This window comes from Salmo trutta, chromosome 13 (genome assembly GCF_901001165.1).
Source record: "Salmo trutta chromosome 13, fSalTru1.1, whole genome shotgun sequence".
Classification (NCBI taxonomy): domain Eukaryota; kingdom Metazoa; phylum Chordata; class Actinopteri; order Salmoniformes; family Salmonidae; genus Salmo; species Salmo trutta.
In genome coordinates, this window is record NC_042969.1 from 50,226,949 (window position 1) to 50,239,517 (window position 12,569).

Consider the following 12,569-nt stretch of genomic DNA (forward strand, 5'->3'; position numbering starts at 1 on the left):
CCTAGTTTGTAGGCACATAGGCTTTGTCTTTTTGTTTAATCTGATCTCAATGTAGGCCATTGAAATAATATTGTATCAGCGTATATCTGTCAAAGGTGTGCCACACTCACTTTCAAACATGTTGAGTAGGTAGGGTGTCAAAGAAATGTCTCCTTTCACAACCAGCAGCTTGACAAAGCCAATTAGTCATGTACAGTTGAAGGGTAGGGCCAACATTTTTTGTAGAATTATGTTTTGAGTTACTGGCCCTCATTTGAAATAGTTAGAAGGTAAATTCACAAAGGGGCAATGCATGTCAAAGTTCTCCAAAGGTTGCCTTTCAAGTTTTTCTCTTCGTGTTAATCTAAAATGAATGGTGGGCTACACAAATGCATGTCTATTAATTATTTGAGGTGTTCAATATACTACATTGAATACAGAACACCAGGGTTCTCCAATTCTGAGCAGAAAAACACACACATATATATATATATATATATATATATATATATATATATATATATATATTTGATCATTTTCGCTGTTGGACATTAAAGACTGTAAAATCCTCATTAAATCAGCACAAAGTTATTTTAATTTAGGAAATCTGTTCCCAATTTATTTATAACTATGTTCAGGCCCCCGACCATCCGCTCAAGGAAAAATCTGCCCACGGCTGAATGTAATTGGGGACCCCTGCAGTACATAAACCTACAGGAACATGAATACGTTCATTTTGCCACTGACAGAAGGCGTGCCCATCAACTCGCTTCCTTTCAAAACGCAGTGGTGGAGGAGGGGAGGGAATAGTCAAATCGTGCTTGAAGTTATAAAGCAGACCCTCCTCCTCCAATGTGTAACAGATTGGAGTATTCAAAACCGAGAGAAGTGCCTGTTTTCAACTTTTTGCACACACTGATTATTAGTTCTTTGGAGAGCACAAGACTGCTGCTTTGAATTCTAACAAATTAAAAAAACTGCTATAGACCAACCTGTCTAATTGACAAATATATTATAGGCTACGGAACACATTTTCATGGTGCTCTCTTTATTTGCTCCTACTGGAGTAAGGAAAAGGTGTTCGTAACCAGTGCTGAATGTCACCTCCAGTTCCAATGGATTATAACCAGACCATGGCTCCTCCAGTGCCGCCGCACAAACCCAAAACTTCCCGGCCATTCGAGGCTCAGGAGCGGGTGTTGAAATGCGTACTACTCGGCGATGGAGCGGTTGGGAAGACCAGCCTAGTTGTCAGCTACACAACGAATGGCTATCCAACGAAGTACGTCCCCACTGCGTTTGATGACTTTTCAGGTGAGCCAGTTAAAACCATTTATTGTGGTACTATTCTTGGACCCCAAAAAATAATGATAGATTTGTCTCCTACAAACATCAAATCTGCATCTTCCCAGCCAGATAAAATAAACATAAAACATGTTTTCTGTTGCACATTGCTACGTTTTGATTTTGACTATGGGCCAACACCCATATATTGCACATTGCTACATTGTAACAAAGCCTTAATTGACCATAGTGAACATCTGTTACATTGTAACGGGGAAATGCGCTGGCTCTCTCTTGCAGCCACCCATTCTGCGGAACGAATCACCTAACTTTTCTTGTGTCATTTTGCTGCCCTCGAGGCTAACAGCAGCGATTGTCTGTCTACAGATATTTGTATTATTGCACACAAATTATGCGCCCTGGTCATTTTATACGCCCGGGCCTGTTGTAATTTCCAGTTGGCAGAATTCCATTTTCCAAAACTTAGCCACCAGCAAATGTTTGTCTAACGTACCGAATGGTTGAAAACTTAAACGGCATACTTGTTGAAACTAACCTCGGTTGGCAAGTGATGACAACGCCCGCACACACTGACGTTAGCGCGTCATTATCTCAGGAGAGGCCTATTCTTCCTTTTGAAGTTTTCGCTATAAACTTTGATCTCAGGAAACCTCCACCAAAACACAATGTCTGAATTAATCTAAACTTACATGACATGTTAACTATAGGAGTCTAGGGAAGGCTTGATTAGGAAAATGACACCCTCTTTATGGCCATTCAAAATGATAGACACAGCTGCCCTTACTTATCGTTCATCAGGAATATACATCTATTATAACCATTCTATCATTCTAAACACCTAACTATACTTATGCCAACCGCTATGGAAAGTTTTGAATGAGACTATTGCATATTTTTAATAGGCGTATACACACACTAATACCCTTAGTATTTATCCCTCTCTCACTGCCCTCAGAAATCCAAGTTATCCTAAAATGAACAGCACATTCTTGTTGAACATGCTTCTTGCAGGCAGGCATGGTTTTGGATTGCACAACTCTGGCCATTGTTGTCAGCCTTGACCTGAAACCCGTCTCTCTGCTCTAATGGAATGGACACATCTGTTGCAATGGCTCTGAGCAGAGATTGTCTTTCTCCCTCATGACAGAGAGGGATTGTGCAGTTGGGGCCCCATTTGATGATGTCATGAGTCAGTCCCTGGAATCAGAGCCCTCTTTTGAAAGCTGATTTCTGGGCAGTTATGCAATTCCACAGGTGACACTTGGGGTAGAGGGAGGAAGGGATGGAGAGAGGGGGAGGGCAGAGAGTTTTGGGCCCAAGTAGAATACAAGGCAGATCATATGTCAGGGATTTGGGAATGATTGCACAATAGGTGCTGGGTTTAATGAGGAGTAGTCCGATGCTGTGGCGGACTAGTCCCCACAGCTCTTTGATCAGGTGATGTGACCATATACCCCGGGCGCCTTGTAAACACTTCCATAAGCTTCACCACATTGGGCTCTTTTGAAACATGGCCTATAATGAAACTGCTAGTGACATGACTCATAGCACTCTTCCAATCTGGAGAGAGCTATTGGGAGAGTCACTAAACAAACAAATCTGCTTTGTTTTCCTCTGTAGACAGCTTGGCAGGGCTTTCAAAGCTTGAAAGAACAGAATATGGTATGAAAGAGAGTAGTTATTGCCTTTACTTTAACTGGGCGAGTGGGTGGGCGAGACAAGACCGCAACTCGGAGTTAGGGGGATGGGTGAGTTTTCTGTTCACTGTGTCCAGGGGGTATGAAGTACGTCAAACTGGCTTGCCTTTGTTTTTCCCAGAGGATATTTTGGTGGGCTGGCCTCTCATCTGTCAGGGGTCTCTTCCTTTCTGTGTGTGTGTATGTTTGTTTGAAGTGTCAGGTGGAGCAATGTGGAGGCAGATGAGACTATAGCCCTGCTGATTTTTTTTTCTCCCTCTCTCCCTTTCCCTCTCTCTCCCTCTCCCAACAGCGGTGGTGCAGGTGGACGGACACCCTGTGAGGCTACAGCTCTGTGACACTGCTGGACAGGTGAGAACCCTAGCCTCATATCGACGTGCAGCAGAGCAACACTCCACACACTACATACAGTGCTTCCACACAGTATGCTTCGACCTATTGGTGCCGCTCTCTGTCACAGGCATGTATGCCCAGAGGAAAAATTATGCTGGGCACCACTGAATTTCCCCAACGGCCATTCTCCTTCTTCTGCTTGGTTCTCATACGTTACATGATTTTAGAGTCAGAGACGGTATTGGCTTTTGTCTTGCATGTCGACTTTGCTGGTGGGTATTGCTCAAGGCAGCATTCTGGGGCACCATCTTATTTCCCAGGCTCTACCACTACTCTGTGGCAGCTGTGGGGCCCGCTGGTTCTCCTGAGAATATCTCTCTAACACCCCCCCTAGAGAGAAATGAATTCCTGGGCTTTGCTGCCACTCTACATCTGAAGTGGGAACCAGGCAAATCCATTGGCATAGCTTTTGGTGATGGGGGTTGGGAGGGGGGATTTGGGAATGGTTAGAGGCGTTAGAAAGGCGGGACCTCATTAGAACAGAACAGATCTGGGTTGAAGCTACATTGTGTGGCAACCGCTAGGAGGAAGACGACGCAATCGCAGAAAGTAGCTGTTAATGCATGTTATTTTTTATCTCGTTCTGCTCTCTTCCTCTTTTCCCCCCACCCCCTTTCTCTGTAGTTGTGCAGGCATAGGCAGGCACGGTTGGTGTAACTGAGAGTTGTGCGCCTGAGCTCTGAGCGTCATGCTAAGCCTTTTTAACATGGTTAGATTGTTCTAGAAAGAGAAGAGGTTGTGAAAGCCCTGGTGTTTTCTCTCTGGGCATGGGTGGTGTCGTAATTTCATTCTATAGCTACAACCCAGAGAGCATAGTTTAGTTTATTAGGATTCCCGTTAGCTACTGCACATGCAGCAGCTACTCTTCCTGGGGTCCACATAAAACATATGAATACATGACAAAGTACAGAACAGTAAAAGACAAGAACAACGTAAGATATTACATTAAATTCAAAATATATTTTTTTTATAGGAGAGACACCAAGAGACAACAAATATACTATTTACACTTAATATATGCATATTCTTACATACAGTACAGTTAAATGTGATCTTTATAACGAGGAGAGGCACTGTGATAAATTGTTTTTTATCAGTTTTTTTTTAAAGCTAAATTTGCTTTTTGCCTGAGTAACCTCTAGTGGCAGAGCATTCCACGATGACATGAGTGACGCATTAAATCTGGTTTTGGTTTGGGTACCGTGAAGAATCACATAGTGGCGTGTCTGGTGGGGTATGTATGTCTGTTTGAAGTGTATGCAAATAGATTATACAAGTGATTAGGCATTTTCAACACACAAATGTTTCTTAAAAAGACTAGCAGAGAATTAGTACATTTATCCTAAACCCTCAACCATGAGACTATCATGCATGTTGTTCATGTACAGTTGAAGTCAGAAGTTTACATAGACCTTAGCCAGATACATTTAAATTCAGTTTTTCAAAATTCCTGACGTTTAATCCTAGTAAAAATTCCCTGTCTTAGGTCAGTTAGGATCACCACTTCATTTTATGAATGTGAAATGTCAAAATAATAGTAGAGAGAATTATTTATTTGAGCTTGTATTTCTTTCATCACATTCCCAGTGGGTCAGAAGTTAACATGCACTCAATTAGTATTTGGTAGCTTGGGTCAAATGTTTCGGGTAGCCTTCCACAAGCTTCCCACAATAAGTTGGGTGAATTTTGGCCCATTCCTCCTGACAGAGCTGGTGTAACTGAGTCAGGTTTGTAGACCTCCTTGCTCCCACACACTTTTTCAGTTTTGCCAACAAATTGTCTATAGGATGGAGGTCAGGGCTTTGTGATGGCCACTCCAATACCTTGACTTTGTTGTCCTTAAGCCATTTTGCCACAACTTTGGAAGTATGCTTGGGGTCATTGTGCATTTGGAAGACCCATTTGCGACCAAGATTTAACTTCCTGACTGATGTCTTGAGATGTTGCTTCAATATATCCGCATAGTTTTCCTTCCTCGATATGCCATCTATTTTGTGAAGTGCACCAGTCCCTCCTGCAGCAAAGCACCCCACAACATAATGTTGCCACCCCGTGCTTCACGGTTGGGATGGTGTTCTTCAGCTTGCAAGCCTCTCCTTTTTTCCTCCAAACATAACGATGGTCATTATGGCCAAACAGTTCTATCTGTTGTTCTGGGATTGATTTGCACTTTTCGGCACGAAAGTACTTTCATCTCTAGGAGACAGAACGCGTCTCCTTCCTGAGCGGTATGACGGCTGCGTGGTCCCATGGTGTTTATACTTGCGTACTATTGTTTGTACAGATGAACGTGGTACCTTCAGGCATTTGGAAATTGCTCCCAAGGATGAACCAGACTTGTGGCGGTCTAGAATTTTTTTTCCAAGGTCTTGGCTGATTTCTTTTGATTTTCCTATGATGTCAAACAAAGAGGCACTGAGTTTGAAGGTAGGCCTTGAAAGACATCCACAGGTCCACCTCCAATTGACTCAAATTATGTCAATTAGCCTATCAGAAGCTTCTAAAGCCATGACATCATTCTCGGGAATGTTCCAAGCTGTTTAAAGGAACAGTCAACTTAGTGTATGTAAACTTCTGACCCACTGGAATTGTGATACAGTGAATTATAAATGAAATAATCTGTCTGTAAACAATTGTTGGAAAATGACTTGTGTCATGCACAAAGTAGATGTCCTAATCGACTTGCCAAAACTATAGTTTGTTAACAAGAAATTTGTGGAGTGGTTGAAAAACGAGTTTTAATGATTCCAACCTAAGTGTATGTAAACTTCCGACTTCAACTGTTAGTTCTGTGTGTGCAGTTAAGGGCAAGGCGTGCTGTTTTGTTTTGAGCAAGCTGCAGCTTCTTTGCATCACCTAACCATATTACCGGACAGTATTCAAGATGGGACAAGAATCAAAGCCTGAACAACTAGTATAGTTGATATTTGTGTCAAAAACGCAGAACATCTTTTTATAAGAGACATTCCTCTTCCCATCTTCACTACAATTTTGTCAATATGACTTGACCATGACAACTGATCATCCAATGTTACTCGTAGGAGTTCAGGTTTATGCACCACTCCAGTTGAGGTTTAGGTCTAAGTGAATGCTTTGAACCAAATGCGTTACTTTTGGTTTTAGATGTATTTAAGACCAGTTTATTGTTAATCACCCAGTCTGACACTGACGGTAAGTCCTTATTAAGAGTCTCAGTGAGCTCACTGGCTGTAGGTGCTGATGTGTAGAGTGTGCAATCATCAGCATACATAGTCATTTTAACTTCTTGTAAGACAAGTGGCAAATCATTTGTAGAAATAGAGAAGAGCAGTGGCCCAAGTCAACTGCCCTGAGGGATACCGCACTGTACATATCTGATGTTAGAGAATCTTCCATTGAAGAATACTCGCTGAGTTCTATTGGATAAGTAACTCTCCAACCATGTGATAGCAGGTGATGTAAAGCCATAACAAGTGAGTTTTTTTCAATAACAAATTATGATCAGTAACACCAAAGGCGGCACTGAAATCTAACAATACAGCTCCAACTATCTGTCACGCCCTGACCGTAGAGATCCTTATTATTCTCTATGTTTGGTTAGGTCAGGGTGTGACTCGGGTGGGGAAGTCTATGTTTTCTGTTTCTTTGTTTTTGAGCCGAATGTGGTTCCCAATCAGAGGCAGCTGTCTATCGTTGTCTCTGATTGGGAATCGTACTTAGGCAGCCTGTTTTCCACCCGTGTTTGTGGGAGCTTGTTTTCTGTTTAGCACCTGAGCCTGACAGAACTGTGCGCTTTCGTTTTTTGTGCGCCTGTGCGCTCCCACCGTTTGTTATTTTGTTTGAGTGTGTTGTGAAATAAATTATCATGAACACTTACCACGCTGCGCCTTGGACCACTTCTCTTTCTAACGAGAGCCGTTACACTATCATCTTATTAGCCGTTTATTTTAGCCAATCATCAGTCATCTGAGTCAGTGCAGTACAAGTTGTGCCCTTCCCTATATATATATAAATAAAGTGAAGTTCACTAGCACCGCAGGGCACTGCCAGTACTGTAAACACAATCACAACATCTAAGTTGTTTTTCCTAAGAAGACTTGACTGTGTTTGGTTGAGTGTAGAGTTCACAACCATTGGAATGAACACAAGGCCCAAACACTTCCCAGCGTACATGCACTGTAGTGAACTCCTCACAGTTGTCTTAAGGCTGAATGGATCTGTTTACTTTGTACACAACTTCTAAATCCTCCACTCTCACAGCCACAGAGAGCTGGGGCAAACACATGCAAAGTCAACAAACACTTACTGTACATATATGCACTTTCATAGCAGGAGAGCAGATACCGCACCCTGAGAACGCATGAGATAAACTATAACATAAGGTGAATGCACCAATTTGTAAGTCGCTCTGGATAAGAGCGTCTGCTAAATGACTTAAATGTAAAATGTATAACAACTGCTGCCATGGCTGTTAGGTCATTCTCACAAAACTGTAAAAAATTATAAACATTTTTCACGAAATGCCTGCTTGAATCACTGAAATTAGGATCTGTACTTATCTATTTCATAATTATGTTTTTTGATCAGATATGCATTTTACCAACAAATTCACAAAATTCTCATTACCGTAACAGTTTTCGAAGTTCCAAAAAGTAATAAAGAAATCTATATTTACATTTTTTTTTTACATTGCTCCCCCTAATGAAAATAAAGGTTAGTTAAACATAACACTGAAAAAAAATATGTCTAATGAAATTATACAATTATTATCAAATTAAATCTGCCTTTTTCCCAATTTGAGCTCTTTAACCGTTTTGATAATGAGAAAGCCATGTGGGGTAAAGGGGGTGTTTGAGAATAATAAACCTTTTATGAAAGCATATAAGCGAAAACATTAACTTGTGCTCAGCTAAGGACCACTCCTCTAGATGATCCACCATGGGTGAATAAAACTTTATTTAAAAACTGATTGTAGCTTTTACAGGAACTTGAAAAAGTGGTACTGTAATGAGACACTGTTTGTATGTAATAAATATTAGACTTTAATGTAAACTTCAAATAGTATACAATTTTTATGATTTATTGACAAACTACAGCAACATATTTTGTTTTATTCAAATAAGTTAGGTTTTTCTAAATAATGTTTTAAATAACATTACCCAAAAATTTCATCTGGACGCATTTCGGTAATGTGGAATTGGGGTGAATTTTTTTTTTTAAATCAGGCTGAAATTAAAAATGTATTTAAAGTAAGACATGTTTCCAAAAACGAAACATCTTACTCCTCAGAATTATAGTTGATTTTTGCAGAATGATAGTTGATTTTTGCAGATGCATCATGGTTATGTAACTAAATTTGCTACAGACATTTTATAACTGGTTTCTTGAGAATTACCTTGTTAATTAAACAAAGTCACTCCCCGCTCAGCATGATTGATGCATTTTGTATGTTAGCCAATATCTCTGCGCCATCACCTCAGTTTGCAAACACTAAAGGTGAAAGTATGATTTGGAAAGGAAAAGTGTGGGAAAAGACTATTCCAGTCAGAGGCTACTGAATATAAAAAAAAGTACCTTTCCCTGTTAGGCTTCTGAAAAGGGTTAAAGAGAGAGGGATTTGTGTCAAGTTTCTGCCAGCTTTAATCTGTGTAATCAAGGATGTGGGAGGCCCTTGTTACCCAAGGCTCTGTGGCTCCACGGTGTTCATTTGGGAGATCAGTGTGATATAAAAGAGGAGGTTATTGCTCAACATAAACAGACTTCTCTCACATGGTTTGTTATGGAAAGATTATCACAACCATTTATTTCCACTGACATTCTGCCTGCTTGTTTTGCATTGACCTATAAAGCGATTACTGAAATGTGTTGGTGTGAAACTTGTTTGTTTGTGTGTGAACCTTGAAGTGAAATACATCACACACTAGAGTTGGTAAAACTCAACTACCTAGGGATTAGGTGCTTTGGAAAATGTTTGTAAGACCTTGATGGATTTTATAAAACATCATCCGTGCTTGGAGCCGCAAAACGTCAAGACAATTAAGTATAGTATCCAGCAGAATTAGAATTTTTAAATATTATTTTAGAAGTGAACTTATCCTCACTGCTGATCTCCCTCTTCACCTGTCTTCTATAAACATAAATTATTTTGGAAATATAGTTTCCTAAACATCTTCTCCCTTATGCTTTTTTCCCCTTCTATACGTGTTACAATGCTTATGCCAAGTCAACCTTTTTCAAGATACTCAGTTCACCATTTCTTTGGGTTCATATATAATGGGACTGGCCCTGTGTTGTTACTGCTGAATGCCAACCTCTCACTAACGCCCCAATGTCCCTTATCTCTCTCTCTCTCTCCTTAGGATGAATTTGATAAGCTCCGTCACTTCTGCTACTCGCACACCGACGCCCTCCTCCTCTGCTTCAGTGTGGTCAGCCCTGCCTCCTTCCAGAACGTCTGGGAGAAGTGGGTCCCAGAGATCCGCCGGCGCTGCCCGCTCACGCCCATGCTGCTGGTGGGAACCCAGTGTGACCTGCGCGAGGACGTCAAGGTGCTGATCGAGCTGGCCCGGCGGAGGGAGAGGCCGGTGGCCGAGGTGGACGCCCGCACCCTGGCGGACAAAGTGGGTGCCGTGGCGTACGTGGAGTGCTCGGCGCTCACCCAGAAGAACCTGAAGGAGGTGTTTGACGCAGCCATCGCCGTGGGGATGAAGCACGCCGATAGGAGGGCGCGGCGGGAGAGGAAGGTGCGCAGCACTGCTGATAAGATGAAGACACTGTCCAAGTCGTGGTGGAAGAAGTACGTCTGTATCCAGTAGAGAGAAGAGGAGAGGGATATTGACTAGGACTATGAAACTGGGATTGGAAACGTGTTTAGATGAGCCTATGTTGTTCATATGGATTGAAGGACTTCTGTCTTAGCTCCTCTCAGATGACCCCACGTTTTTAGGGTTGCGAAATACCCGGAACTTTCAATAAATTCCCTGGTTTTCCTGAAATCCCAGTTGGAGGATTCCCGAAATCAGAAGGGAATAAGCAGGGAATCCAGAATCTGCCAACTAGGATTTCAGGAAAACCTGGGAATTTATTGAAAGTTCAGGGAATTTTGCAACCCTAGTCAAAATGATTGACCAAGGACCTACTGCTTAGTGGAGTGAGGGGATGGACTGGGGAGTGAGAGTGTCTCAAGTTGGAGGAGATCCACTGATTGGATGATTGCAAAGAGACTGACAGGACTGTGCTCCAACCACTCCCTGTCTGCTTGAGCTGGTCTGAACTCTAACCTTTGAGCAGAGTGCTATCACAGAAGATCAAGGAGTAAAACCATCAATATGATGACAATACAATGGAGCAAAGAGCGAGTTGAACTCGGAGCAATAATTACTTTTATTTGAACTGATGGGTGGGGAGGGGAAAAGACTGGGATGTACTCTTATACGCCACCCTTTAAAAAAAGATTTAAATACTATATCATGATGTGCTGCATAGAGTATGTATTCCCCCATCATCATACCTTATATATGTTCACATCTTTTATGCGATCCACATGACTCTGTAATCAAACAGCCGATAGATCTCATTGGTAGAGCTAGACGGAAACAAACCGAGGGATTAACGTGGAATTCAAGTCAAACCAAACGGCGCTACTATACGAATACAGCTACAATACGTTCATATCTTACAGTCGTATCAATTACATTTACTGACAAGACTTTAGAGGTATTGATAAGGGACTTTTCCACCTGGCCCTAGTCATCACTGTCAGCAGCATGACCTGGCCCCATGGTCCTCTGGTGGTGGTCACTCTGTCATTGCCATTAAGCCAGGGGGTGGAGGGTTAAGCCTGGTGTGTGTGCGTGTGTTTATGTGTGCGTATTTATGTGTGTGTGTTTAACCACATGACCAACTGCAGCGTTACATTGTAAGTGTCTGTTGATACAGCTGCTGCCACTGTTAGCAGACCACACAGTGAGGGACTGTGTTCCCCAGACAGAAAAGTGCTCCTCATCAATACACATTAATGGTCAGACCTTTAAGAGCTCTCTCAACAATACACACCCTCATTGATCTCCACTCATCCTGCTTCACCCGGAGAACTCGGCGGTTTCCATCCAATAGCCACTCCTCAACTGATGGGAGCGTTGTCTCACTCTGTCGGAGTGAGGAGATTAGATTGAGGAACACAAGGTCATGTGGTGGTGCCACTGTAAATTGCACGTATCACGCTTAGCCCAAATACTTTGTTGGTGTCGTGCCAATGATGCCATGCGAATGGCCTTTAGACTGCACAGTGTCTGTCTCTGTTTGTCATTTGAAACGTTTGATTTTCACCCTTCCGTGAGAGTCGCAAGGTTTTCACTCCACTGTTGATCACTACATTTTTGTAATTACAGTACTATAAGCCCAAATATTGAGTTCACTGGCTCTCGTTCTCCTCTCCAACAACCTTATGATAACGGGGCGAATCGCTAATGAAACCAATTGTAATTGCTTCTTATTTTTCAGAAGCCTGTCTGTATGCTCTCTGTGTGTATCCCTTTATTTGGGGCATCAACTATAAAATGCACAGCCACTGATCAACCCTACAAACAAATGTATGAGAAATGAAATGTATATTTTGTATAACAATGTTTTTTTTTTTCTGGGTAATTTTGTGTACATTTTTGGTCTGTATCCATCACAAACTATCCCTAAAACCCCCTAAATGGTACAGAATGAGACAGAAGTCTTTCACTTGCTGTCTGATACTGTCAAGGACTGTTTATAAAAGCAACAGAGATGTAAATAAATGTGAAATCTTAACAAAAACATGCCGTGTATCTGTGTTTCTATGCGTTTGCAGAGAGATATGCTATCTTTTACCCTGTGTGGAGTGTGTGAGGGATTGAATGAATCCTATCTCCCATTGAGTCTAAAATGAATACTGGTGACACTCCGTGTGAGGTCGAAGGTAAAAACACTATGTAAATGTGTTTTGAGGAACACTGTGTTCGTCACCCCCATCACACCCTAGTATTGGTATCAGGCCTCGAGCTGTCCCACTGTGTGGGTGAAAGGTGTCCCTAAGCACTGACCCAAGGTCTGTTCTGTGTGCAACCTCCTAATTATTTAGTTCAGGTTTGGACTTGGGGAAGCTGATCCGAGGTCTATTCGAAGAACCTCCCTAAAGTCTAGAACCACAGACAGATAGGACAACCGCCAACACAAAACACTGCAAGT

At 42.0% G+C, this 12,569-nt stretch overlaps 1 protein-coding gene across 1 annotated transcript; it reads left to right on the top strand.

Moving 5' to 3' along the window:
* Window positions 1–816: 816 nt before the first annotated feature.
* Window positions 817–12,158, top strand: LOC115205950 (rho-related GTP-binding protein RhoU). The gene is made up of 3 exons (XM_029772399.1): window positions 817–1,293; window positions 3,274–3,332; window positions 9,713–12,158. The coding sequence occupies exons 1-3, from the start codon at window positions 1,077–1,079 to the stop codon at window positions 10,166–10,168; spliced, it is 732 nt and encodes a 243-aa protein (XP_029628259.1). The 5' UTR covers window positions 817–1,076; the 3' UTR covers window positions 10,169–12,158.
* Window positions 12,159–12,569: the final 411 nt, after the last annotated feature.

What these genes read in the sequence shown, in the direction of transcription:
- LOC115205950 (XM_029772399.1), top strand. Translation starts at nt 1,077, where the DNA reads ATGTCACCTCCAGTTCCAATGGATTATAACCAGACCATGGCTCCTCCA. An exon ending in TGCGTTTGATGACTTTTCAG is followed by an intron (nt 1,294 to 3,273) that starts GTGAGCCAGTTA and finishes CTCTCCCAACAG; the next exon opens with CGGTGGTGCAGGTGGACGGA. An exon ending in TCTGTGACACTGCTGGACAG is followed by an intron (nt 3,333 to 9,712) that starts GTGAGAACCCTA and finishes CTCTCTCCTTAG; the next exon opens with GATGAATTTGATAAGCTCCG.